This window comes from Leptosomus discolor, chromosome 19, assembly GCF_034619465.1.
Source record: "Leptosomus discolor isolate bLepDis1 chromosome 19, bLepDis1.hap2, whole genome shotgun sequence".
Lineage (NCBI taxonomy): Eukaryota > Metazoa > Chordata > Aves > Leptosomiformes > Leptosomidae > Leptosomus > Leptosomus discolor.
The window spans coordinates 7396222-7423535 of record NC_141409.1 but is presented as its reverse complement, the minus strand read 5'-3'; the positions used below and the strand labels follow the sequence as shown (position 1 = coordinate 7423535).

The 27314-nt window shown below is 59.1% G+C and overlaps 4 protein-coding genes across 5 annotated transcripts in view; all 4 read right to left on the bottom strand.

Annotated features, from left to right (window-relative positions):
- Nucleotides 1-2822: 2822 nt before the first annotated feature.
- ST6GALNAC6 (ST6 N-acetylgalactosaminide alpha-2,6-sialyltransferase 6) lies at nt 2823-4360 on the bottom strand. Its single transcript, XM_086475714.1, has 5 exons — nt 4346-4360; nt 4000-4179; nt 3399-3796; nt 3093-3200; nt 2823-3012 (listed from the first exon to the last, which is right to left on the bottom strand). The coding sequence occupies exons 1-5, from the start codon at nt 4358-4360 to the stop codon at nt 2823-2825; spliced, it is 891 nt and encodes a 296-aa protein (XP_086331840.1).
- A 3601-nt stretch (nt 4361-7961) lies between these two features.
- Nucleotides 7962-9568, bottom strand: ST6GALNAC4 (ST6 N-acetylgalactosaminide alpha-2,6-sialyltransferase 4). Of its 2 annotated transcripts, none has more exons than XM_086475743.1 (5): nt 9557-9568; nt 9058-9228; nt 8478-8890; nt 8234-8362; nt 7962-8151 (listed from the first exon to the last, which is right to left on the bottom strand). In XM_086475743.1, the coding sequence occupies exons 1-5, from the start codon at nt 9566-9568 to the stop codon at nt 7962-7964; spliced, it is 915 nt and encodes a 304-aa protein (XP_086331869.1). The 2 variants fall into 2 exon arrangements, with proteins under 2 accessions (XP_086331869.1, XP_086331871.1); XM_086475745.1 differs by having other exon boundaries at nt 8234-8341.
- Nucleotides 9569-11993: 2425 nt separating this feature from the next.
- On the bottom strand, nt 11994-15063 carry DPM2 (dolichyl-phosphate mannosyltransferase subunit 2, regulatory). Its single transcript, XM_086475930.1, has 5 exons — nt 14937-15063; nt 14730-14773; nt 13936-14025; nt 12683-12785; nt 11994-12399 (listed from the first exon to the last, which is right to left on the bottom strand). Exons 1-5 carry the CDS (start codon nt 15061-15063, stop codon nt 12341-12343), a joined length of 423 nt encoding a protein of 140 aa, XP_086332056.1. The 3' UTR covers nt 11994-12340.
- Nucleotides 15064-17564: 2501 nt separating this feature from the next.
- The window catches only part of EEIG1 (estrogen-induced osteoclastogenesis regulator 1), a 35542-nt gene continuing 25792 nt past the window's right edge, over nt 17565-27314 (bottom strand). The window contains exons 6-11 of the mRNA XM_009953727.2: nt 25558-25715; nt 24324-24428; nt 23874-24063; nt 23563-23684; nt 22391-22460; nt 17565-21515 (exon numbers count right to left, since the gene is read on the bottom strand). Of these exons, the coding sequence (XP_009952029.1) occupies nt 21470-21515; nt 22391-22460; nt 23563-23684; nt 23874-24063; nt 24324-24428; nt 25558-25715 (691 nt within the window). The 3' untranslated portion in view covers nt 17565-21469. The remainder of the gene's footprint in view (nt 21516-22390; nt 22461-23562; nt 23685-23873; nt 24064-24323; nt 24429-25557; nt 25716-27314) is intronic.

The following is a 27314-nucleotide window of genomic DNA, read 5'->3' as shown; positions in this document are numbered from 1 at the left end:
AGGCAAGCCCCCCAGCACCAAGGCAATGGCTCCAGCACCCCATGCAAGCCCCTCAGCACCCTCTGCAAGCCCCCCAGCACCGAGACAATGGTTCCAGCACCCCGTGCAAGCCACCCAGCACCCTCTGCAAGCCCCCCAGCACCGAGACAATGGTTCCAGCACCCCGTGCAAGCCCCCCAGCACCCGAGGCAAGCCCCCCAGCACCGAGGCAATGGCTCCAGCACCCCATGCAAGTGCCTCCAGCACCCCATGCAAGCCCCTCAGCACCCTCTGCAAGCCCCCCAGCACCCTCTGCAAGCCCCCCAGCACTGAGACAATGGTTCCAGCACCCCATGCAAGTGCTTCCAGCACCGAGGCAATGGCTCCAGCACCCCATGCAAGACCCCCAGCACCCCATGCAATGCCTTGCAAGCTCCCCAGTACCCCCTGCAAGCCCCTCAGCACCCATGCAATGGTTCCAACACCCCATGCAAGCCCCCCAGCACAGAGGCAATAGCTTCAGCACGCCCTGCAAGCTCCCCGTACCCCCTGCAATGGCTCCAGCAAAGCCCCTAGCACCCCATGCAATGGCTCCAGCACCCCCTGCAAGCCCCCCCGGTACCCCCTGCAAGCTCCCCAGCACCCCATGCAAGCACCTCAGCACCAATGCCCCCAGCACCCCATGCAAGCCCCTCAGCATCACCTTCCAATGCCCTCCCCGTCCCCAGCCGATGCTACCAGACCCTCCCCGGGGACAGGGACCGCCCGGGCAGCCATCGGCGGGCACCCCCCAAACGCCGGTGCCGCAGTGAGCCCCCTCCCCGAGGCCGGGGCCGGGCGGGGCTGCGACACCGGGACCCCCCAGCCCCGGGGGGGGACGCGGACACTGACCTCTGGGCGCGGGGCCGGGCAGCTGCCTGCTGTCCTGCCCGCTGTCTGTCCTGCCCGCTGTCTGTCCTGCCCGGCTATTTTTACCGTTATATGGAGATGGCTGGCGCCGCGGTGCACGCCGGGAGCGGGGCCGCTGCCGCCCGGCGGGCAGGGAACGGGCAGCGGGACGGGCAGCGGGGCGGGGGGGGGGGAACAACGGACACGACGACGACACCGCCCCCCGTAGCACCGGTCCTGCTCGTGCCGGCCCGGGGCTGGAGGAGGAGATGCGGTTAACCCTTGCACGGCCGAGGGGTGCGGATCCGCCCCCCCACCCCACCCCCCCGGGCCGGGGGGGCTGCGCCGTCCCGCCCCCCCCCCCCCCCCCCCGTGCCTCAGTTTCCCCATCTGCGGGGGGAACCTCTACCCTGCTGGGTTTGGGGACCCTGAGGCATCCCCCGGGGCTCCCCATCCCCATGTCACCATCCACCCGCAGCACCCCCACCCTGCCAACCCCGGAGGGGGGGTGTTAAAGCCCCAGGGGTGCAGCGGCCTTCCCTGCCCTTCCTCCTCCTCCTCCTCCTGTGGCTGCAGAGACCCTGTCCCAAGGCCCCACGACCCCAGGGCAGCTGGCTGGGGGGGACACGAGTTGGGGAGGTCTCAGCTGCCACCCACTCCAGGGCAGGCACTGGGGGGATGGCCCACAACTGGGGTCACCCGGCTGCTGGACATGGGTCCCCCCTGGACACACCGGGTCCCCTTCCCACATCCTCCTGAGTGCCTGGGGCCAGTACCGCTGTGGGCTGGGGGTCCCCAGGGCCCTGAGACCCCCTGCGATGGCACTGCTGGCACCCCTTGCCCAGCCCCAAAAACCCAGCCTGGAGCCAGGGCCCAAGGCAACAGACTGCAGCAATATTTATTCCTGTACAAACCATTACAAAACGCAGGCGCCCCGCCGATCCCCCTGGCACCGAGTCCCCCAAAGTCCCAGTGTTGCAATGGGGATGGACCACAGCCAGAGGGAAACTGAGGCACAGAGCCCTACCAGGGCTCAGCACGCAAACACGTTGTATTTAGCTATTTTCCCCAAACTGACTTTGCTGAAGATAAATTAATAACAAAATCCAGTGTAGGGTGCCAAGGGGCGCTGCTGCCCCCCCTGCCACTACGTACCCACTTCTAAACAGTTTATAAGCAGTTAATAAATGATGAGGACCCAGCCACAGGCTGCTGCCAGCCCCTTCGTTACCACTAACGAGCAGCCCCTGCTTGCCCCTTTGGCCGGGAAACCCAAATACAAACCCTGGGACCAGAAGCAGGGAGGAAAAAAAACCCCAAAAGCCCCCCAAAATCCCATCGCTCAGTTAGAAAAGGTTTTGGCAGTGTGGGTGTGGGGCACAGCAGTGCTGGGAGGGGCTGGGTGTTTTTTGGGGTGCTGGGGCACCAAGGATGGCAGTGTCACCCCCGTGGGGTCCCACCGAAAACTGTGGGGTTCAGCTGAAGGAAAGATGCCTGTGGACTGGGATCGGGGTGCTGGGGATGGCAGAGGGGGGATGAACCCCAAGAAGGAGTCCCCCCACCCAGGGGGTCGGGGGAAACAGTCTCTATGGTGGCCCCAGAAGTGATGCAACCCCAAAATGAGCCGAGGGAACCCTGCACCCCCTCTGTGCGCTCGCAGGGGCTGCAACAGATCTGGACCAGGATTGGGCAGGATCTCACCTGCACACCTCCTGCCCACACCACCCCAAATCCCCAAGCCCTGCACTCACCACCTGGCTACCCCCAAAAAACCAGCTCGAAACCAAACACATCCCGGGTGCGAGCAGCCACCGTGCACAACGGCGGTGGTCCTGCGGGAGTCACCCGCTGACACCCCAATGCCTGGCTCCCCCTGCTCCCTGGGGGATGGCAGGGGAACCCCCATCCCTCCCAGCTCCAGGGGTCTGCCCGGCTGGGGGTAGGGGGGACAGCCCCTAGGGCCAGGTGGGGTGGGAGAAGGTGATGTTGTAGAGGCCAGCCCAGCTGGCGAAGACCCGCTTCTCGGTGATGAAGCGGTGGTGGTTGCCCTTGTGGCTCCGCTCGTTGTGGATGTAGGTTGTGCACTCGTCGGGGCCCTTCGGCTCGTAGTAGTGGTAGGGCAGGCGGCGGGGCGGGGGCCGGCGCCTGCAGAGGTGGGGGGAAGCATAGGGTGAGCCTCACGGTGGAGCCAGGGGGCCGGGGTGGGGGCTCGGGGTTCTCCTTACCCGCAGTAGTTGGGCGGCACCATGCCGTAGACGTGGACGGCGTCGCACAGCTCCACCGCTATCACCATAGTGAACCAGCCGGTGCTGAGCCATGAGCGTGACTTTTCCCTGGGGAGGAGAAACGGGGTGGGGGGGACAGGGGCAAGAGGTGATGTAGGTGACGAACCCCCCAGGGTCCCCAACCTGCCTCACGGACCCCCAGCCTGGTGCAGCAGCCCATCCCATGGAGCAGCCCCAAGAGCCAGCTCTGCCCCGGGGACCCGGAAAAAGGGGGGGGACATTGTGCTGGAGGAGGCTCCGAGGTACCTGTCCTTCCCTGTCTCCCCCCGAAACAGGTCATCAAACTGCTTCATGCGGCCGGGGGAGACGATGTAGGCCGTCATGTTGGGGAAGGAGGCGCTGACGCGCTGGATGATTTTCAGGAGGCTCTTTTGCATCTTGGCGGGCGGCCCCCAGAAGATGAAGATGGTCTCCGGGGTCTTGTTGACAAACTCCTGGGGCCGCTTGAGGACGCGGTAGAGGCTGGAGTGGGCCACCACACGGAAGGTGGTCTTGTTGCCCACGTCGACCTCGTAGCCTGTGGTGGGAGCGTCGTTCATGCGTATGGTGCACTCAGCCCCGTCGATGGCCGTGCCCAGGCGGGTGCCCAGGAGGTGGCTGGAGCTGGTGACGATGACGCACTGGTGGCAGCGGGCAGTCAGGGTCTGGTGATGACAAGCGCCGTGAGCGAGTGACTTTTGGTGCCACCGCAACCCGGCGGGGAGGGATGGAGCTGGGACAGGGGACAAGGCACCACCATCCCCTGCAGAGCCACTGTCCCACCCGAGGGGACGATTTGGCTGGATGTCAGCAGAGAGACAGATCCTGCGCCTGCCACCCAGGCCGGACCCTGTCACCCAGCCCGTACCTTGTTCCCGCAGGCGGGCAGGTACCCGCTTTTCACCCCCCACTTCTTGAGGTCGGGGGGCCGGCGGGCTCTGCCCCGCAGGCGGCTGTAGGGGAAGACCTCGCTCCCGCTGCCGGAGCTGTAGATGATCAGCAACATGATCAGGGCAAAGAGGACCCCCAGGGCGGCGGCGCGCTGGCTCTGCGGGTGGGGGGAGAGCATCAGCCGCTGCCCCCACCCCGCGGGGCATCACCATCCGGTCCCGCTCCCCGCAGCATCTCCAGCGGGATGCCCAGTGTCCCCAGGGAGATGCCCGCTGTCCCCAGGGAGATGCCCGCTGTCCCCAGGGTGACGCCCCGGCACTCACCGTGCTGCCGCTCATGTCTCTACGCCGGCCTCGATGCGCAGCAATGGACGGCGTCCCGCGAGCACCTGCAAGGCACATGGTCACCCCAGCGCCAGCCCCTCGCCGCCGCACTCGGGCTCCTGTCCCCAGACTGCCGGGGACACGGGGTGAGCCGCCAGGCAGCGCGGCTCAGCCATGCCAGACCAGAGCCCCACGGGGTGGGCACCCAGCTGAACCCCTGGGTCCCCCTTTCAAGGGGAGGACAAACCCCGGCACTGGTGTGGGGAAGGGAAACGCCGTGGGCAGAGGCCGGGCAGGCTCTGCGGTGCAGAGGAGCTGAACCTGGCTGTGGCTCGTGCCAGGGAGATCCCGGCGGTGGGCTGGGCTTCCGGGAGGGATTTTCCCTCGCCAGTGGGGCCAAAGCTGCTCAAACCCGCAGGGTCAGGGAGGGTAAACCTGCCGCTCGTGTGGCGAAATCCCATTAAAACAACCGCACGGAGGTTCAGACCAGGGAGGGGGGAAGAACTGAGACCTGCCCAACTCAGCTCACGCATGGGCTCAAATCCAGCCAGAACCAGCAGGGACCTCTCTAGCCCCAGAGTCCAAGGTGTGAGGGGTGCAGCCTGGGTGCTCACCCCCGAGGGGACCTGCTCAAATACCCACTCGCCTGGGCTCACAGAAATGGACTGACCCCATTTATTAATTTCCAAGTCCTCATTAGTGAGCCACGGCCACTCCTGGAGTATGCGGAACAATTGGAAACGAAAAAAAAAAAATAAAAATTGAAGCCTCTTTACTAATTGCCCTGGGGGAGGCAGGGATGGAAAATTACACAGCAGCCTGTTCGTCATCACCTGGGTCCAACCCTTGGGGGGACCGGGGACCCCAAAGGGCTCTCAGGGCTGGTGTGGATGCCCAGGAAGGTGCCACCCTGCCCAGGGAGCCCAAGCCACGGCCTGGCGTGTGGGTGCAAAGGGGCCGCACCGTGCACGGGCTGGGGAGCAGAGTCGGGACCCCACCGGGGAGCAGAGCCGGGACCCCCGCTTCTGCTCCCGCACCCCGCTTTGCTCCCTCCAGAGCACTCGGGCCACGGGTGACCCCAGAGCGGGGACCCCGCGGGCCTTACCTGGGTGGGGGGTCTCATCTGCAGCGGGCGGTGACCGGTGCGGGGGGGCCCGTCATCTTCTCCTCCGCCCCGCGGGCTGCGGGGGGCTGCCAGGCCCCACCAGCGAGCACGGCCATGGCGGCGCCCCGGGGGTCACATCGCTGCTCTGCCGGGGAAAGGCCGATCCGAACCCGCTCCCCCTTCCTCTGCACCCCCGGGGGGCAAATCCCCCTGCACACCCCCCCCCCCCCCCCCCTCCCGTGCCGGTGTTCCCCAGCCCCGGATGCAAACCCTCCTGCACCCCGGGAAGTGAAAGCCCTCCCCCGGGATGCAAACCTCCCTCCTACGTGGAAACCCTCCCTCACCCCGGCATGCAGCCCCCGCTGCTCCCCGGGGGGCAGCCGCTGCTCCCCGGGGGGCAGCCCCCCCTCCCCTTCCCCGGCAGCCCCCCCCAGCCCCCGGCAGCCCCGTTTTGCAGGAACCGGACAGGCCGGAGCTCGGCTGCATCCAGCCGGGGAGGAGACGGCCCTTTCCCCGCGTACCAGCACGGTGCACGCTCCCCCCCGCCCCCATCCATCCACCGTGCACCGGAACCGCGGGGCGGGAGCCGCTCCTCCGCCCGGCCACGTCGCCTTTTACCGACCCCCGCACCGGCTAAACGGGTCCGGAGAGGACACGCCGGGTCCACCGCCCGCTCCGCTCCGCTCCGCACTGCGCTGCGATGCTGCTGCTGCTGCTGCTGCTGCCGCCGCCGCCGCCACCGCCCGCCCCGGGGCCGCCGCCGCTGCCGCCGCGCGCGCACGGAGCCCCGGGAGCCGCGCGCCGCCCGGGACCGGGGAGCGCCGCGGGGGTCCTAGTGCCGCCCGCCCGGGACCGGGGAGCGCCGCGGGGGTCCTAGTGCCGCCCTCACCGCGCCGGGCCAGTTCGTGGCTGCCCCCACCTCTGGGGCCTGGCCAGTCCCGTCGTCCGCCCCCGAGGGTACCGGTGCGGGCAGCGGCGGGGGGGGGTGTGAGTGGGGGGGGGCGGCAGTGCTGCCCGCGGGTGCCAGAGCAGCACGTGGTGCCTGACCCGCTGCTGGCGCAGGGCCACGTTGTTGGGATGCCGCGGCCTCTCCCCCGCCCCGCGCTGGCCGGGCAGCACAGGGCCCCTCTGTGGGGGATTTCGTGGGGCGAGGAGGGGGCTCCACCGCTGACAGGGACCTGCTGACGCCTGTCCGGAGGGATTTCGGGTCTGCTGCGCTAGGGATGCCCTTCCCTGCGTGGGGCCGTGGCAGCTGAAGCACCAGGCACAGAGCTCCATGCACTCTCCTGGGCGCACTGGCCGGCGGAAAGCTGTCCTGGAGCATCCCCAGGTCCCAGAGGACTCACTCCTCACTTGACCCCAGCACTTGGCCTCAGCTGAAATGGGAGCGAACGGGGCTCCTTCTGCCCCCCCTGCTCACCCCTGGCCCCCCAGACACCACTGGGCCCACCCGAACACATGGCATCTGTGACGGGTTCAAAGAGCCGCTATGGCAGCTCCCTGCAGCCGGGCTCAGGGCCACACACGTGCCCATGGCGTGTCTCGTTTCTCCAGGGACACGGGAGCTGGCAGCCATCCTGCCTGCAGCCCAGCAGCACCAAGCCCTGTGGGGTTGAGGATCACCCTGGACCCAGCACGAAATCCACGCTGGGCCAGCGCCCATTGTGCAGAGATGCAGCTGCTGGTTCCCAAATAAACTTGACCTCCAGCTTTTGCCACCCTCCTCCATGCTGAGGCTCGGCTCTACCCCCTCATCACCTCCCTCTCTTATCTATAGCCTGGCAGGGGACCATGATGCTGGCAGCCCTGTGACCAGCTGCCGTCCCTGTCCCCGTGTCCCACAGCCGTAAAGGGGCACAGCACAGAGCACCACTCAGTTTTTAAAACACTTTTAATGGCCACGTTTGCTTTGGTCTGAATCCAAGGGCACTTGTGACAAGGCAATTCAGAGTCCCCGGGGCACACATGGACCCTGGGCTTCCTGGCCAGGGGGCACAGAGGCAGCCGGAGCTGCAAGGACCCGCCCAGGGGCAGCTGGACGGTAGGCATGGCCCCAGCTCCCTGTGCCCCACAGCCAGTGCTGGGTCTCAGGGCAGGGACCATGGTGAAGCTTCATCCCCGGGAGAGGCACCGGCTTGTGGCCCCGGTGGGGCCGAGTTCTCCCACCCCATGTCGCGCTGAAGCCCAGCAGCGTGACTGTTTAATCCTGCATTAAATATCCCAGTAGAGGGAGCAGAAAACCTTGGTGGTCACCCTGGGTCCATCCAGACAGGCACTCGAAGCTGATGGGGCTCTGTGGGTCCAGCTCATGACCCCTGTGCATTGACATGGGGGTTCCCAGCCCACCCACTGGCTGGGGGAACTGGCCCTGCTGCTGTGGAGATGGAGACTCCCCTCTCCAGGGCTTGGCAAAAGGCTTTCAACCATGGCACCAGCAGAGCAGAGACACGTTGCAGGATGACAGCCGCCCCGCTGCCGGGGTCCCCGCCACCTTGCCCCATAGCTGGCGTCCTACCCGCCTGCCCAGGACGGGTGGGCAAAGACGATGTTCCTCCTCTTGGCCCAGCGGGAGAAGATGGTTTTCTCGGTGATGAAGCGGTGCCCGGCGCGGCGAGCTCGCTCGTGCATCAGGTACATCCTGCACTCGTCCAGCCGGCCCTTCTCAAAGTAGTGGTAGGGCACGCTCGAGTGGTTCTTCTCTCTGGCAGGAGGGGACAGCGTGGGTGCAGGGTTTGGGGGGACACAGGACCACCCCATGCCTACCCCTGCCACCCCCCACACACCTGCAGTAGCTGTCGCTGACCATGCCAAAGACGCAGATCTGCTCGCACAGCTCCATGGCCAGGATCATGGTGAACCAGCCCGTGCTCAGGAAGGAGCCGGACTTCAACCTGCAAAGCACCGCAGCCGCGCTGGAGCGGGTGGCACGGTGCTGCCGTCCCAGCCGGTCTACGTATGCCTGATGCGGGTACGGGTGCTATGGTGGGGGGACCCAAGGGGGGCTCCTCGGGAGCCGGTGGGTGGTACCTGTTCTTCCCTGTCTCGTTCTGGAAGATGTTGTCACAATACACCATCTTCTCCTCGGTCAGGGTGTAGATCTGCAGGTGGGGGTAGGTCTCCATCACCTTCAGCAGCGCCTGGTAGGTCACACCCACCTTCTCCCGGTTCATCTTCTTCGCTGGCCCCCAGATGATGTAGAGGGTCTCCTGGGACTGCTGGAAGAAGTAGGGCTGGTTCCTCAGCAGCAGCGGGACACTGGTGTGCGACACCACCCGGATGGTGGTCCGTGTCCCCACGTCCTCCTCGTAGCCGGCGGTGGGGGCATGGTTCATGCGTAGGACGCACTCCTGCCCGTCAATGTCCTGTCCCAGGCGCGAGCCCAGCATCTGCCCCGAGCTGGAGACGATGGCGCAGCGGTGGCACAGCGCTCGCTCCAGCGGCTGTGGGGAGAAGCACCATCAGCCGTCGGCTCCGCTTTCCCTCCCGCAGCGCCTGGATGCACCGCAGCCCAGCCCGCCCTTCCCTCAGGAAGAGGAAACTGAGGCACGGCGGGGGGGGGGGGGGGGGGTGTCAAGAGCTGCCCCAGTGCTGCCCCATCCCCACACACCTTCCCACTGGGGACACGGCTGTACCCCTGGAAGGTGAGGACGGTGGGTGCCATGGGGGTGCCCCGCTGCGCTGGGGCCCAGCAGCAGGGCCGAAGGCAGGCGTGGGAGCACAGCAGGACGTACAGCACAGCGACCACTGCCACGCACACCAGCGTCAGGAAGAGCCGGACCTGGAAGCAGAGCGGGAAGGTTCCTCTGGGCTCGGCCACGTGCACCGGCCACGGTGCCATGTGGCACGACCAGGCCCTCGCGGGCGGGTGTCGGGGCGTGTCGGCCGGGGCGCAGCGAGGGGCCGCGGAGGTGCCGGTGCCTCGCTCGCTTCCACGGGGCCGGGGCTCCGTGCCGCCCGCCGGGACCGGCAGCTGCCAGGCTGCGCCCTCCCCCAGCACCGCTTTGAGGGGCCAGCGGCACCCCGATGCTGGTGGGGTCCCCCCGGCCCCTCGCCCCCCCTCCCTTCCCCCCGGGACCCCCGCACCCTCCGTCCCTGCGGGTACTCACCAGCGTCTTCATCCTCGGCGGGGGGTGGCGGGGTCCAGGGGTCACCCGGAGGGTGGGGGCTCGCACCCTGCGCGCAGAGCGGGCTCAGCAGTGGCACCGGTGGGTGGGGTGCAGGGGACCCCCTCGTCCCCAGTACCCCATCCCCCCCATGCCTTGTGCTGGGACCCCCCGCGGGTCGGGATCTCCCCGGTACCCCCCCCCCCCCCCAAATCTGGGACCTCCACATGTACCCCCATGCCCCGGACTCCCCGGGGTACCCCCGTCCCGCTGCGGGGCCCCGCGGGCGCAGCCCCCCCCCCCCCCCCCTCGGGCAGGGGTTTGGGGCCGGCCCCGGGCAGGAGCGGCGGCTCCGGTGCTCGGTACCGGCCCCGGTGGCCGGTACGGGCCCCACTCACCGCGCCGGGACCCCCCGCGGCAGCGTGGCTTCCCGGCCCCCAGGACCGCCGCCGCCGGGTCCCGCATCCCGGCCGTGCGGCACCGGGCTGGGGCTGGCGGGGCGGGGCGGAGCGGGCACTACCGGAACCGCCCCCCCGCTCCGCCCGGCCGTGCCTGGGGCTCCGGGACCGGCGCACGGCACCGACCCTCCGACCCATCATCCCCTGTGTCCTGCGACCGACCGCCCTGGTCCCGACCCCAGCACCCACCTCCTGCGCCCCAGGACCGACCCCGGCCCCTATTTCTCTCTACACCTCCTGCTCTGCCCTCTCGGGCTTCCTTCCAGCCCGGGGGGGGTCCCTGCAACCAGCCCCCCCGTCCCGAAGCCCCTCTCTCAGCTCCGTGTACCACCGGCTCCCAGCCCTGCCGCACACCGGTGAGGCTCAGGGGTGGCAGCCCCCACCCGGATCTACAGTGGCTCAGGAGCGGGGCCGGGAGGCCTCTTGGCACCCGGGGCCATCAGACAGTGACAGTGGCCTCCCGTGCCAGGGCCAAGCCGCAGAGCAGCTGGGACAAACATCTCCAGAGCGAGCTGCCCGCCCAGGGAGTGGTACCGGACTTCGTTCTCTCCCACTGCCAGCAAAGACATATGGGAAGTAACCTTGAAACTGGTCCCAACCTTGTTCCCCACAGGCTTTGACCAGGAGGAAAGAGGTGACAGGGACATCCCCAGGCTCCTGTGGCGGTGGGGCACACCTGGAGTTGCTCAAAGGCATGACTGGATTTTTGCCCCCCCGCCCCCCCCATCCCAGCTCAAACCCACCTTTGCGGGGTGGGCTGAGCCACATTCCCACAGGCGAGGGGCTGGGGACCAAGGGGTTCCTCACTGGGAGAAGGGGCAGCAGCAAGGCAGTGGTAAGGGAAAACTGGGGGATGGAGGGCTCGGCCTCAGGGAGGGCACAGTGACAGGCAAGGGGGGGCAGGTGTGGAGCCCGGCAGCCTCCACAAGAGCTGGAGCCTCGCCTCTGGACACCCACCAGCTCCATCCACGCAGCGGGTTAAACTCCAGCCAGGTTCAGCCCAAGACCCGCAGCACCCAGGGTGCCCCCAAGCCACCAGCATCAACCCCCTGGTAGGACAGGAGACGATGTGACACGCTGCTGTCTGGCAGGGCAAGTTCACCACACACGTGAGAAGGATCAGTGCGCCCCAAACCCACCCTCCTTTTGCTGGAGCTACTGGGGGTGGGGTAAAGCAGCCCCCCAGCACGGCAGGGCCAGCACAAGGCTGGGTAAGCCCTGCCAGGTTCTCTCTGGCGCTCCCCTGCCCAGCCCCGCTGGCAGGACAGGGCCCTCGGCACGACCCTCCCCAACAGGGTGTGGGGCACTGCCGGGCCCCCGTAGCAGAAGCCATCCCGGCAGGGCGGCAGCACCCCCCGGGTGCGGGCGGAGGCCAGGGACCGAGACCTTGAGGACATTTATTGAGGGTGAACCCCCTCGCTGCGGCTGGGGGAGCTGCCAAGGCACCCCACCTCGGGGAGGCAGCTGCTGCCAGGAGAGGGAACCCCATGGGGGAAGGACAGGGTGTCACCGCGCCTGCCCGCTCGGCCTCAGCCCGACTGGCACGAAGATCCATGTCCGGGGGCACGAACCCGGACAGCAGCTGACAGCTGCGACGGGAACCGCACCCCAAACGCTTCCTTGTGACCCAGGGCACCTCCTCGCCACACCCTCAGCTGGAAGGCTGCAGGAGGGGACAGGGAGGGCAGCAGTGGCACTGTCCCTGCATCCTGTGCACACCTGGCTTCACGGGGGTCCCTTCAGAAAGGCGAGAGCCCCCCAGCACCATGATTAGCCCTTCAGGCAGGCAAATGGAGAACACAAGCCTGCCTTTTCCAAGCCCAAGGTCTCATTTCTTTCCTCTCAGACTTGAATCCAATAAAAAAAATACCACACACCATATGTAAACATTTAAAAAACCCTAGAAGGAAGAAACTACTGGACACAGGAGGAGCAGAGGGGAAGGATTACGCAGAGGCCGAGCAGCAGCAGGGCTCAGGGCTCAACTCGCACTCTGGCAGTTACAGCTGCTGGACCCCGACAGCTCCTCCAGCCACCATGGGCCGAAGCACAGCTGGTGCAGGTAGCCCCAGCTGGGGAGCAGGTCCCTCACAGCGGGGGGGCTCTGGTCCCTCTTTCGACAAGCCCCACAGGTCAGTTTTGCTTCCCTTTGGTCAGTAAGTTGTGAACTACAGAAAGCTTCGTCTCTGCAGGAAGGAACGTGGGAGAGAGCAGCCAGCTCAGCGCCGAGAGCTCTGGAGGAGGCATCTGCCTGGAGCTGCAGGCAAAACCTTTTTCCTGGCTATGATGCTGCAGGGTGGGCATCTTCTCGACTCTCTCAGCTGGGTCTTCAGTCTGATTTCTTCGCAGGTTTCCTGCTCTTCCACATCACAACCATTATAAAAACACCTGCCACAAGACAGAGAACAGATTCAGCCAGAAAACTTCTAATTACAGGCACTTTTAAACACATTGTAGTGAGAAACAGAATGTCAGCAGAGAGAGCAAGAAACAATTCCTCCGTCCAGAGGCTCAAAGTTACACACAAACACACACCCCATGCCAGGCTAAGCTGCAGCAGCAGCCACAGAGAGCACATCATGAGTGCCACACATTAGCTAACCCCCCCGCAACCCTCTTCTCCCTTCCTAATTTAGCAGCCTCTAATTAGAAGAACAGAAGTAACACTCACCTATAAATAGCAGCAGCAGCAGCCCGGCCACCACAGGGATGATAACCGCGTACTCCCTGGGCAAGAAGTACCGGTGGATCCCGTGGTTGCTGTCAATGAAGGGCTGTGGGAGAGAGAAAAGGGGTGGGGGGCATTGGCAGGTGGGCACACCACCAGGACAAGCCCCCAACACCTGCAGCCTCGTGGTTTCGAAAGCAGGACGGAAATATCAGGCGTGAGGAGATAAAAAAAGGGCGCCCAGGCCCGCCGGTGGCTCAGCCCACAGCTGCGAGCAGCGAAGGCTTCAGCGCTCAGCACACCGAGAGGGGCAGCTGCACGATGCCGGCGCAGGGGTCCCGCAGCCCTGGGGGTCTCAGGGTGGGCACGGCTGCTGGCCCACTTGGTGCTGAGCACAGCAAATGCCTGGACTCTCTGCCCCGCGGAAGGGCGCAGCTGATGCGGGTTCTGCTTCGCGGCGATCCCGCCAGGATCCCCCCCGCGGAGGCCAGTGGAAGGTTTTGGACACTAGAGAGCAGTGTACGGATTCCTACACCGCAGCCAGCACACCTACGCGCTCCCGGCACTGCAGACCTGGATATACTCGTATCGGACAACAGTTTGCAGACGCGAGAGGGGAATTCAAAACTCGCAGAGGTTAGAGGGGAAGCTGCCAGGAGATCAGACATCAGCCGAGAGCTGAACCAGGCCTCTCGTACCTGGAAAGCTCACAAGAGGTTTCTTTCCAGGAAGAAAACCACTAATGACCCCAGCTGATGCGTCCCTAGAAGCGGGCAAACTACCAGGCTCACAATCACTTTTCCAGAGCTCCGCATTCCCTAAACTCTTCTCCTCCCTGCCAGGCTCCAGATTCGGTAAGAGTCATCCCTTTCCACGCTTCCCTCTGTGATCCCCCACCAGAACCAGGAATCCAGAGGACTGCAAATGCGAACACCAATGACAACACCTCCAGAGGGACCAGGCTTTGGCACCTGCTGACGCTCAAGTGAGCTCGGCTCTGCCTGGCCGGGTCAGCCCGCCTGGAGCAGCAGTGCAGGCGGTACGATCCAAGCTTGCTCTCGCCCAGGCAGGGGCGGGCACAGGCACACCCAAAAGGGGAAAAGCCTGTGCCACCAAACAGAGGAAGCTCTACCCCAGAAATTTTTAACCAGGAAGCTGGCAAGGCAGAGTCCTTCAGGCCCAGGGGCACGTCAGCACCTCCACAAAGCCGAGGCAAACACCTGAGCGTGCAGCGACGGGGGTTGTAACGGCCGTACCAGTACGATGATCCAGAGGGTGTAGTAAACAAAGAGGACGAGGCTGAAGGCAACCAAGCCGAACCCAACCACCTGGTCTGTTGCTGTGGCCTGCAAGAGGAGAGGGAGTCAGTGCGGGATCAGCACGCTGCGCCGCCGGCGAGGGAACTTACCGGGGCCCCGCTGTTTGCTCAGCCCCGGCGAGGGAACTTACCGGGGCCCCGCTGTTTGCTCAGCCCCGGCGAGGGAACTTACCGGGGCCCCGCTGTTTGCTCAGCCCCGGCGAGGGAACTTACCGGGGCCCCGCTGTTTGCTCAGCCCCGGCGAGGGAACTTACCGGGGCCCCGCTGTTTGCTCAGCCCCGGCGAGGGAACTTACCGAGGCCCCGCTGTTTGCTCAGCCCCGGCGAGGGAACTTACCGGGGCCCCGCTGTTTGCTCAGCCCCGGCGAGGGAACTTACCGGGGCCCCGCTGTTTGCTCAGCCCCGGGGGATGGGGACGCGCTGCCGCGGGCCTGAGGCAAGAAGGGCAGGGGAGAGCCTCTGCAGCGGGAATAACCCACCGCACCGGGCCCGGCTGCTGGGAGCGCTCCCGGAGCTCCCGCCCCGCCGGTTCACACCCCCGCAGCTCTGGCCCGGCCCTCCCAAGCACCGCTCCCGGCCGCGACTCAGCCCAGGCCCCCACCCCCGTTAACGGGCCGGGCGGGGACACGCCGCGGGCCGCCACCTCCGGAGGAGCCCAGGGCCGCCGGCGGCCGGGCCGGGCCGGGCCGGTCCCCCCGCACGGCGGCCCGGGGGCGCACCCAACCCCACTCACCATAGCGACCGGCAGCCCCGGCCTCCCTCCCCGCCAGCACTGCCCTTCCGGGAAAGGCCACCAATCAGCGCGCTGCATACCAGCCCCGCCCGCCCCTCGGCCGAAATCGGCCAATCAGCGGGGGCGGCCTGGGCCCCGCGGCATTGTGGGACGCGCGGGCCCTGGTCTCCCGGAGCATGGCGGGAGGTGTAGTCCCCCGCGGCCTACCCGGGAGCGGGCCCTGCGGTCCGGCCCGGCCTCCTCCTCCGGGGCAGCGGCCGAGCGGGTGCGGGGGCTGCACCAACCCCCGCCGGGGAAGGGACGGGGCGGCCGCCGCCTCCCCCAGGCCCCGCATTGGCTCGCAGGAGGAGCAGCGGCTTCCGGAGCGGGGGGGAGGCGAGGCCGGTTGTGAAAGAAATGAAATTCCCAGAAACTCCCCTTGGCGTTATCCCTGTACAGAGATGTGTGTCTGTTAGGGAGCCCTTGGCTGCCTCGGCCCTGGCACAGAGGGTAACGCCCGACCAGCTGCGAGGCCAGGCCAGCCGCCCCTGGCCTGGGCTCCAAGCCAGCAGCCCTCCCTGCTCCCACGACCATCCTTCTTTGCAGCTCAAAGCAAGCTTATCCTGGAGAGAAAGGCCAGCAGCGAAGCTCTTCCCTAAAGGATCCCCCCTCCTCTGCCATCAGTGCAGTGAGTGGGGACAGGACATCCTCCTTTTCCACAGGGTGCTCTGGTTTCATCTGCCACCTGGTATCTGTGGTTATGGGGGACGTGACTCATCTCGAAACCAACCAGCTCAAAAACAGCTCCCACACCGGAGATACTCCCATCTTGTGCCTCGGTGATTTCTACATGCATGCACGCACACACACACACACGCTGCAACTAGAGGAAAGGAAAAAGTGAGACAACAGCCAAGGGACAAGAAGAGATCATCTGAGGAAGGGGAGGCAGCCAAGGGAAAGGGGACTCCCATAGGACCCAAAGGTGGAGCTGATGAGGAGGGCTGCCTGAGGCTTTGGGAGAGTGGGGAAGGCAAAGCAGCTTCCTCCCAGGGGCCCACCCAGCCTCTGCATGCATCAGCGACACAGACCTGGGCAGCAAATTTGGCTCAAACCCCTGTTAACGGGATTGCCAGCCTGTGGTGGAAGAGGAGGGTGGGCTCTGATGAGGGCCCACAGGCATTCCCTGGAGGCCCCTTCCCCCAGACCAGCCTGGCAAGGTGGCCCCAGGCAGGAATGGCCAGCTCTGGTCTGCCATAGGGCAGGACGGAGCCGTTCCAGCACAGCCTGGGCCAGGACACAGTGTTCGGGAACACGAAACTGTGCCAGTGACTGGCGCCGGTTCGCCTTCCCCCCGGACAGCGGGCTGCTGTGCCTGCTGGACTTGTGCGGCGCTGCCAGATCCCCTCTGCGGCCCTTCTCCCATCTGCCAAGGAAATCCTAGAAGGCAAAGCCAAGTCCTATTCCCGGGCCCTGCAGGCCAGCAGGCCCTGTCTCACCCTTCTGCTTCCTTAGCAGGTACTTAAATACATTTAGAACAAGAAACAAAGCAAGAAGAATCAGTGTGAAGTACCAAAAACCTTTATTCCCCCCCCCCCCCCAACCCATAACAACATTTGACATTATATTGATTTCCTCATATATTTGTTATTTCTCTACGTTAGGAACCAGATACAGAAAATACAAACACAATCTGTTGAATCAAAGACGGCACAGCATTCCGTTAGAAAAAGAAAAAAAAAAAAACAAACTAGAGGAGCAAGATAAAAATGGTGAAAAATAGTCATTCCCTCCAGCCCAAACTTTCCAAGTATCATCATCAAAATAGAGCAGTGGAAGTAGCTTCTCTTTCTAAACGCACTTCTGCTTTAAGAAAAAAGTTAGATTTATCTTTAGATTTTAAAGTAAAAAAATGTTAAACTATCTTTCAAGCAATTTCTGGAAGTTTGCATAGACCCATTCCCTTTCCAAAAATATCAGCGATCTCTCTATAGAATCTGATATAAATCAAGTGCGTGCCTCATCTGAAGATCACCAAGCTCAATTAACTCTCACGAAAATAAAACACGATCTCCCCTTCCCCTCCCTCCCCCCACAAAAATACGGGCTCTACTATTACTCCTTGTGTTTGAGGCAAGTGAGGAGGCTCAGCCACACTTCTCGCTCACAGCTTCATCCAAATTCCTTTTTTATTTCCCAGGTTTCCACGTCCGCTCCCTCCCAGCGGGGCAGGGGTGACGCGGAGCTGCGGAGGGCATCAGGCTCGGATGGCGCGGGTGGGCTGATGGACAACACAGCTCTCAGGAGGGAGGGGGGGAATTTTGCACCCATCACATCCCCCTCCCGCAGTGAGGAAGTGGCTTTTCAAGGACAAACACCTGCGACCAGGCAGTGTTTGTAGGAACTTGCTCCTGGGGACCAGCCTTGTCCACAGGGCTCAGTCCCCAGAGCAAGAACTCGTTCTGCTAGAGACGAGGGGGAGGTGGCAGGGACAGGGCAGGAGGGGCGGAGGGTGAAGTTGCAGCTCCTGGGTAAGGCAGCGAGGAGGGGAGCGGAGCGGGGGGGCCCCTCTCCAGGAGGGGTGTTTAACCTAGGTGCTCTAGCGTACCTGGAGCGAGGTTTTCCCAGAGGTTCACAACAGCACGTGCAGAGTCCAGCTGCACAGCCACCAGTTTAAAAAGAAACAGCAACAACAAAAATAAATAAAAAGTCAACCCCTCCTATTAAGATGAGAATGAAATACGTATTTCTTCAGGTTTCGGCCTGGTTCGGAACCCTCTAAAAACCGAAGCAAACATTTAAAAGGGCTTATTAACTTTCTGCAGGGGGCAAAGTGATGTGGCAATGGGGGGGGGGGGGGGGGGGAAGAGATCACACGCCTGCTGCCCATCGCAGCGAGGGTCAGGACAGCACGAAGGCCCCCATTTAAAGTGCCGACCGTACAAAAGAAGACGGAGGAGCAACATCCTTCTCCCCCTTTTTCCAATTACAATTTTCATTTGAAACCCATCTCCTTCACCAAGTCACAACCAAGCCTATTCTTTTGGACATTCACTCAGTTTACACTGGTTTTTAAAAAAAAGTTAGTAAAAAAGTTACATTGAATTTCCCAACTTTCGCAATGGGCTTCCACCAACTAAAGGTCCAGAAACTGGGAGAGCAGAGTCCACACGTTTCGCCTGGCCCCGAGGCTGGAGCAGAGAGCCAGCTCTGCTCTCCAGGGTCAGCCAGGTGTGAACAGTCCTGCTCGCCCGCATCAGAGACCCAGGGGACGCAGAGTCTTGCCAATAAGGTCCTTTTACTTGTTTAAGCCACCTCTGAATCCCCAGAGAAGGGGAACGATGTGGGGAAGAATGTGGTGTCTCCCCCCTCACCTCCCAGGAATAAAATATCAATGAAACAATAATGCAGTCGAAAAAAACACCAGCCTGCTGGGTTTATAAAAAAAAAAATTCAATAAACTTCACAACAAAAAAGAAAAACCCAAAGGAAACTAGCCAGCGGTTTGGGTCTGGGAAACTGATTCACTTCTTGAATGTTTGAAGTCCAACAAGGAACAGACGGCAGCGATGCCACGAGGAAAAAAAGTGCTTGCAAGGCGCAGCTTCCCGAGAGGCGGCAGCGAGTCTGCGGGACAAGCGACCCCACTTCCATCCCCACCGCCTCGTACGCCCACCACCGGCCAGGGACCGCGGGCACCGCCCGTGATGGGGGCGTGGCGGGAGCTCTGCATGGGATCCAGAAATTGGAACAGACGGCTCTGGGTGCGCCAGCCCCGGCTGGGATGCGCCGGGCTGAATGACTGGGGCTGCTTTCTTAATTCAAAACGAGGGGTAGGAGCGCTAAAAAGCTACGTAAAGACTAGGATCTGTGGAGTCAATCATAATGTGGAGACAAAGGAAGAGATACCCTATGAGACAGTTATCAAAACCACAAGCAGTGATGTGCCAAGCCGCTGGAAGAGAAGCCAGAGACACGCCCAGGTCGGACACAGCTATGTGATGGAGCAGGTTACGCCTCTGCCAGCCCGGGGAGATGAGACCAGCTTTCCGAAAAGCTCAACGGCTTCTCCTCTTGCTTTGCTGGGAAGAGATTCCTCCCTCTGTCCCACTGGGGATTTCGTGATGTGCCGAGCTGCCAGCGCCTCGGAGCAGCCGCCTCCTGCCAACGGGAGCCCAGAAGCAAGCCCTGGGTTCCAACTGCTCTGACAGCGGCTGCCATTGTTCTTCATGGGAACAGAAGCAAAGCAGCAGAAATGAGCTGGGTTTTGGCCTTTTTCCTGGCTTATGTTTGCTCCTTTCAAGTCCTGGTTGGACCCAATTTCCCGAGGGGCTTTGCTGGCCCCTGGGGAGCTGCAGCGCCCTGTGCTGGGGAGCAGCCTGACCCTCGGCTCCGCACAGCCATCCGCAGGCAGGGCAGGAACACCCAGTGCTGGCTGAGCCTGCTTCTGCCCTCGCCCTGAACTGAGCAGAGGGTCAGACCAAGCTTTCTGGCAGAGCCCCAGGGAGAGAGAAAAGCAAGCAGTTCTCCCCTTCCTGCAGACACGCAGCATCCCAGGAACAGGGCAGGATGCTCACCAGCCTGCTAGCGAGTGCCAAACCTACCCAGACTGAATGAAGACGAGATCACCATTAAAAAACACCAGCAAGTGTGAAAGAGCTTTTGTTCTAGACAGACTCAAAAGATCCAATACTTTTTCCCTACTTTAAACCAAACCAAGGTGTTGTCTGTACCCCCTTTCTTACCCTAATCCAAATTTAATTCCCTTTGAAGGGAAACTGTGAAAACGATCCCTATCCTGTACGTGGTCTGTCCAAATACAGAAAGAAACCTCTTGACTCAAAGAGCGAAGCCATCAGAGTAAGCAGCTGTATAGCTGTGCCACACTGCCTAGCACCCTCCCCATGCAGCCATCCTTAGCTAGCAGGGCAAAAAATAAAAATATAAATCAAGGCCCTTTCATTCCTTGTTTCTCATTCTGCCAAATTCCCTTTTCCTGTAGCTCATCTGCATGCGTGCTGGCCACAGAGACCACAATTAATCCTTTTCTGTTTTTTTTTTTCCTCCTTTAAAAAAAAAAAAGACTTTACAATAACTAAGAATTTGAACAACAACGTGATCAGTTACAAGTCCTTCCTTGCCGAGTGGACAAGTGTGTGCAGGCACACGTGTGTCAGCGGAGGGCACGCTCCCAGCCATGCCCACGAACACGCCGCTGAGTGCTACTGCAGTACACGGGCAAAAGAGGAAAGGACACTCCACAGAAATAGCTTATGGGCTGACAGGCTCTGCCCAGGAAGGGCTGCAAGCACAGCCTGCTGGCGGCCCACGGCTGGAGTCTGCCTAGATCCTCGTTTGCAATTCAGCTGCCAGGAGAATCTATCAGTGGGAGCTGAAAGGGACCGACATCTCTGCCACACACTGCATGGACAAGAGGCAGCTGAAGTGTCAAACAACTGCAGAAACCAAACCCAAAGAAGAGCAATGGAAAGCTCAACCAGAAAACAGTTTGAAGCCTTGTCAGAAGAGTTCACTCGCCACAAAGCAGGTAAGAACGGCTGCTGTGGCTCATGCAGCAGAAAGCACCCATTCTACCTTTGAAGGCAGAGACAGTGGCTTCTCCCCAGCCCCAAAAGGAACCAGTTCAGGCATAGATCCCTGCTGACAGGGCAAGAAAGGCCAACCAACACCAATTCCCTTACTGGCCCAGGCCAAGAGAGGCAACTGTTAACCACCACCACAACAGAGACACCACTGCAGTCAACTGCATCCTGCTCTGGCCCCGGGGAGGGCTATCAGATAACCAGATTCTTTTCACAGTCCAAGAAGGGCAGTTCCCTTCCTGAGCCAAAAAAAAAAACCCCAACAAACAAACAAAAAAAAAAAAGAGGCTTTGTATTCCAAGCTCCAACAGTGACTATTTGCTGAATGAGTCCAGCGAACAGGGATTACACTCCTGGAACAGCAAGTAGAAGCCTCCTCCAGGTAAAATCTGAAACCTCTAAAGTGCTCCTGCTAATGCTAACAGATGAACACTGCCCTTCCATGCCCAGCAGTGGAAGGGTGTAATGCAGTTAGTGGTATAACAAGCACTAGCTTTTAACCATTTATCAACTCCCATCTGGATTGCGGTAGTTTTCCGAAACGCACTTTTGGGAGATATTTCCTATGAGAAGAGGATGTTTGGGCATTTGAGGGTAGGAAGGTGAAGTGCACACCACAGCATACCTTGTTCAGTAAAACTGTTGCCTTGGAAGGTGACGCTCCCTTGCAGAGTCAATGGAATAAAGCATCCTGCAAGTGGCCATTTCACCGTGTCACCAACAAGCAGCTCTTGGTTTGGTTAGAACGGTTTCCCCCTCCCCCAGTGGTCTGAAGAGTTCACAGTGGTATAACCCAATGTTTTGGGGAGACAGAAGCTGAGAAGTCCCCTGTTGCAAGTGAAGGGGTGGAGGGAGGGATGCAGATGAGCAATATCCTCTAGGACTAAGGATAAGCCCATCAGACACCTCGCATCTGATCAGAAACAGGGGGAAGGCAGGCACTGGAAGAACTGGGAAGCGGAGAAGGGCAATGCCAACGCGGGGAAAGTGCATGATCTGGAGTGGTCTCAGAGTAGTTCTTGCAGTGCAAACGTATGGGGAGGGGCATGGAGAAATCCCTTCTGGAATGCTGCATGAAGAGAGGTAAAGGTTGGCATCCATGTGGCAGCGGACTGGGTAGGGGGCCTGTTTCCAGCAGCTCTACCCTGTTCTTCACATTTAGTGGGTTTCAATCACCACTGGCTCGTAAACTCCAGATGAGACCCTGGGGAGGCAGAGGGGAAGCAGAGGAGAAAGCCAGGTTATTTTCCTCAGTCACTTTGAGAAAGCAGGTTCTTATTCAAAGCTCTCCACTCACAAACATCGCCCCCTAACCCCACAGAAAAATAGTGAAAATACGAGTCAGTCTGGCGAGAAGTCAACCCTCGTAACACAAAACAGACAGCTACGTGGCAAGCTAAAACTAGAGCACTTGGAAGAGGTGGGTCTAACACATGAATCCTTCTAAAGGGCAGAGGAAAGCGGGGGAGTATCCTGTGCAAAGTGTCAGTGTTCCTGGCTTTGCTGTGCTCCCAGTTTTGTCACCAACTGGACACATCTTTGCACTACCATTACTGCCTTTTTTTTTTTACCCTCAAGAGGTGCTATAAAGGCTGAAACACAACTACCCAAAACACTGTACTAAGAGCTATGGCAGTAAGAAAATGATTTGTTCAGAAGTCTTTCATGAGAGAACAAGCCCTTGACGACAATTGATGAAGGAGGCAGGGAAAAGGGACAATAAACCAGGCTGCTGCAGTTTTGCTGCAGGCCAGCAGGAGGCAAAGCTCCCTGCCTTCAGCCGGGCACAGGAGCAAACGGGAACCAACCTCTACCATTTTGTTCTTTCACTCCTGGTTCTTGGATCTAACAACTAGGATCACATTATCCCTCTGAGCTCCTGCTGAGAACCACATTCATACTCGGTGCAGCTGCAGCCTGTCACCAAAGGGATCCCGGGGGTGTTAATGTGGGAATAAAGCCACCACGTAGCACATGATGTTCAGAAATCTCTACTGTAGCAAAAGGTGAAAGTTTCCTGGGTGCAAAGAGCTAACTAATTTCTCTGGAGCCCTTCTGCCAGCCTTTCAGGAAGCCTACCTGTTTCCCAGCTGAATACCACTCAATGTAGTAGTTCCATCTCTGCTCACAAACAACCTCAGGTTACTGTCTGCAGATAGAAAAGGAAGCAAGATATCAAAATTTGAATTACTGATGGCTGCGAGGTGCTCTGCTCCCAGACACATTACGCAGCAGTCAGCACAGGAACAAGTGTGTTTCTGGGAAAGCACGTGCACGCTTTCTGGTGTTCCCACAGTCATGGAGTCCCCGGGAACTCCTCTTTTTGCTCTGAAAGGGAGCCTCATGTACAAATCAACCACATCATTAAGCTTTGGAAGAGTAAACGAAGAGAAATTAATTCAGTGACACCCCACCAGCTGCTTCTTTTAAGGCAATTTCATTAACAGAAGTTCTTGGTCAGCTTAAACACATCTGAACAGATGAGATACAGGGCCTCACGCTGCTTTTGTAGGCTCACTGGAGGAGAAACTCAGCCTGTTCTGCTACTGAGAGGTGGCTACATTCAGACTAGTTTTAACCTGTGCTGAGTAGGTGAAAATCTCCGTGTGATTAGTGTGCCATGTGCAATGACTTCAGGTGACTAACGGTAAACTACAGAAGGGTGAGTAACCAGCTAGGCTCAAGTTTAAAACTTATCAAAAAACCTCAGCTAGATGAGAAGGATTGATTTCTAGGCTAAACTGGAAAATTAAAAACAAACACGGTGATATTATTAGTTTTCTCTTAACAGATGCTGTGACTGCAATGGAGAAAACCCCTTCTTGGGCTGTCAGACAGACCTGATCACCAGCACACTGTGACCCATCTTTTTGCAGAGACGTGCTGTCTCCCCCTCTGCTTGCGCTCTCCTACTTTAATAAATACCCTTGGGCTGACCCTGGACAAAGGCCACTAGAGCAGTACAGACAGCTGAGGTAACTGATTTCCAGTATTCTTCCCTCATCCTGTATGTTTGAGCGACCGTTCAACCTTTGCCGTAGTGTGGAGAACAGCAGCAAGTGCTGTTTGCCAATGGATGTGCAGCTCTCAAACCCACATGGTTTGTTTATCTACCTCGGAAACACGTAGCAAGCTCTGAAAGCAAGTTGCTGTTGAAAGGGGGAGTCCATGGCAGATCGGATATGACTATAAGTTCGGCAGCCTTGCCAAAGGATCAGACAAGACCTCCCCTTTGAGACTCCTGCTCTCACCTTCAGTATTGCTGACATCTGTGAAGTCCTGACTCTGCATTATTTTCTCCACTATATCATCAGCATCGATCCTGGTGTCATCCACTCGGGTTGGGTGACTCTCCACTGAATCCTTTTTCCTCCTGGGGAGAGAAAATAAAGGGGAAACTTACTCAGCTTTTCAAGACACAGACTTTCATAGACTGTCCTGTGTCTCCTGGCTATAAGCCTCCTTCTCAGCAGCTACAGCCCAATCTATCACTGTATGAAGACAAAGAAGGAGATTCTGTCTCGCCTTCCCAAAGAAGGGGCTTTGCTCCACAGTTACGTACCGGGAGGGTCTATCCAGAAGAAGGGCTGGTCTGGGGGGGCGAGGCGGCTTCTCTAGTTTGTGGTCCCGCTCTCCCTCGGGACACTCCACCGTCATGCTCAGCCCTCCGGACGCACTGCTGCTGGTGGAGGTGTTCCGGCGATGGGTCAGGTCGGACATACTGGAGGAACGGGAGTGCTCCGTGCTGTAACCTGCAAACACAGAGCGGTTACAAACCGGATCTTCCCCCCTTCCTGGCGGCACAGTGAACAGGCAGGGCAGCTTCAGACGAGCATTTCTGCTCCCATATACAGAGACTCAGACACACATCTGTGAGCTCATCTGCAGAGTCCAAACAGGAGACTGACATTACAGAGCAGGACGAGAGAGATGGCTGCAAGTCACTCTCACAAGAGCTTATTGCAGGAAAGGAAATGGATGGGCTGGCAGAGCTGTGCGGATCAATGGTTACCGGAGATCTTGGACTGCTGGCTGGCGTAGCTGGAGTTCCGTGAGTGCCCCGAGTGGAAGACTTCCTCTGGGCTGGACAGGTTCTGATCCGGTTCTTCTGGGACACCTGCCAAGGAACAACAGGACACTCCACTTACACCGTAACCAAGCCAGCACATAGCCCGCTGACCATCTCGGCCTGGAGGCTGATCTTGGGACGCTAGATCAAGGAAAGGGCAAGTCTGTTGGCAGAGCCCTGCTGCACAGGCTAGCACAAAGACTAAGCAGCAGCTGGGGAGTAGGGAAGACAGCAATGAACTACTCTGTCAAGTTTATCACTAAAATTCTAGCATCCAGTGCCTGAATTTACAAGCATCTCTGGGGGCTTGAAGGATCTAGAAGGACAGGTAGTGTCTGAAGCTATCCATAGTTAAAAGCATTAAGCTAAGACCAGGAAAGCATTGAACAGCCACTGGCAGTAAAGCATTACAACCTCCATTTGGGTGCTTCTCCTGTTACTACCTTTCCCCTTCTATTACTTGTGAGAGAGACCATGTCATTTAAATCACATCTGAATTTAATACAGAGACCTCAGCATACCCTCTGCTCCTCTGCTATCGCCTCTGCTTGTCTCTCTTGCAGGAAGCTTATCCAAAAGTGCCCAAGTGTAACACGTTAGCCAGCTTTTTAAGACCAGCACTTGCATAGTGTGCTAAGTCACTGAGGTGATGAGACTTGAGTGCTATTTTGGTGCAGTCTATCTGCCTGCACATTTGGAATGTGCTGGGAAGGAAAAAAAGCTATGGAAAAAACGCAGTGCCCTTGAAAACGGGCTCACAGAGAAGGCAAAGAACTCTGCATCAGCAGCTGGAACAAGGCCATTAGACCTCAAACCAACATCTAAAACCTTCAGAGGAACTTTTCCAGAAGGTAAGTCTGAGCAACAGAATAGCTGAGTGGAGAACAATGTTAAGTGTCATTGAACGCAAGGGAAAGCAGGGATGAGTGCAATACATTAATTATTAAATGCCCAGCAAAAGAACAAATTGCTTTATCTCCACTAACAGAAATGTGCATGTGGCAAAGATTCATCCTTCCTCTCCTCAGCTGCACTTAAGAGATGGTTTTGTTTTTCTCAGTTTTCTTAACGAGCAGAGGGGTGTGGATGGGTTTCTGTGCTTGCAACTGCTGGGAAAAAACAAAAGAGTGTCCAGGCACAGCCAAGAGTTGCATGGCTCCAGGACAGGCATTCATACCCGAGCTGAGAATGGCAGTTCTTGGCTTGGTCTGACGCAGAGAGCCAATTGTGGCTGAACTGCTGCTGCTGCTGCTTGTGGTTCCCTCGCCCTTGCAGGTCAGCTGCAGGGTAGAGTCCTGTCCCGGGATGGTGATGGACTTGGCGGTGGAAGGAGGCCTGTAGTCAGAAGTGAAGAAAGGTCACAAACTGTCAGGCAGGGACCGTGAATCACCCCACTGCACCGGCAATTCCCACTCTGCTCTACCAAGAGGGTTCCCCCGCCTGCCCCTACCCTTCGTGGTGGTGGGAAGCAGTACAGCCCGACAGTGGATTTTGTTTTCCTACATGCAAGACTTTGGTCTTCCCCATCTTGTACTGCATTACAAGAAAAAGCAAGTTTCTATCAGGTAAATTAAGGCAAAAAGGGACCATTCAATCATGTATACAGGACAACAGGCTCAGAGGCTCCACTATCCTCCAGAAGACCACCTAGAGCTTCCCTTTTCCCCCAACATGTGTCCAGTGGCCTTCAGAAACAGGAACCAGCTTGCTGTTGTCCAGCTCTCAATTCCAGCACCCTTTTGTTACACCTTTCTGACTCAGGTCAAAAAGAAACCTTTTAAGCCAGCAACCCCGTCCCCCTATGAGAGTACTTTTACAACAATCAAATAACCTTTCCTTTTTTAAAGTGACTATTAAAATCGTTTTCAGTGAGACTAAAGTATTTTTCCAGCTGTCAAAATTATTTTTCTGGTTATTCTGCATGCTCCCAACATCCCTTTGTAAATGCTGACTGCAGTGCAGAGCTGCGAGTGCCTGGAGCCCCCTCCCTTCCTCCAGAAGTGTTTTTGGGTGGAAGCCATGGCATGTGCAGCGTGGCAAAGTGAATGCTCCTGTTGAAGCCCTAACCTCCCTGTAGTCTGAACTGGAACTAAAGGGTCATATTATGCTTTTCAAGTGAGGAGTGAGAAAGAAACACTTTTATTTGTCTCACTTGGAGCTCTGAGGAAAGAGGCTATGAGAGGACCTTCGCAGTATTTTGTGAAGAAGAATAAAGCACTGAGAATATTTTATGTGGGCAGCCAAATAGCTATAAAGGTTTCAGGAAACACACAGTACGCTTTCATGAGGAAAAACCCCTCCCTAATCACGTTATCAGTGATTTACATGCGCCCAGGTACTTTGGGGACTTTGCTTCACAGGTTAATAAGGCCTTTACAGCCTTAAACAAGCAAACTGCTCCTGCAGCAGCTGCCAGAGCAGCCCGTGGGTCTGTCAGCTCAGGCTGCTCAGCCTGCTCTGCCCCCCTCTACGACACCCAGGAGGAGAAGGTTCATCTGAGCGCTGCAGAAAGTCAGTGCTCAGAAGTGATTTCCCAGCACAATTTAATTCCTGCCTAATCCTCTAATGAGTGCCATTTCTCAAAAGCTCTACTGATACAAGGACTATTCTACATCCACAGCTTCCATTTTTAAGACATTTGCACATGGTCAACATATAAGGAAAAAAATGGGAATGTGCAAAAACCCTTTAAGAAAATTAGGAGGTTTAACTTTCAGATTGACCCTACTTATCTTAAATGGATATTTATATCTGATTTGGTATAATTTTCAGGCACTCTAACAGTGGGACTTGCTTCCATAGTGAAGGAGCAACAGGTATTTTTGTCAGAAATATTATTGCCAGACACCCTAGTACTCTAGATTTAAAACATCTGTTACTGTTATAAAGTTACGGTTTAAGGCATCCAAAACTTATTATACTTCCTTCTGAAAC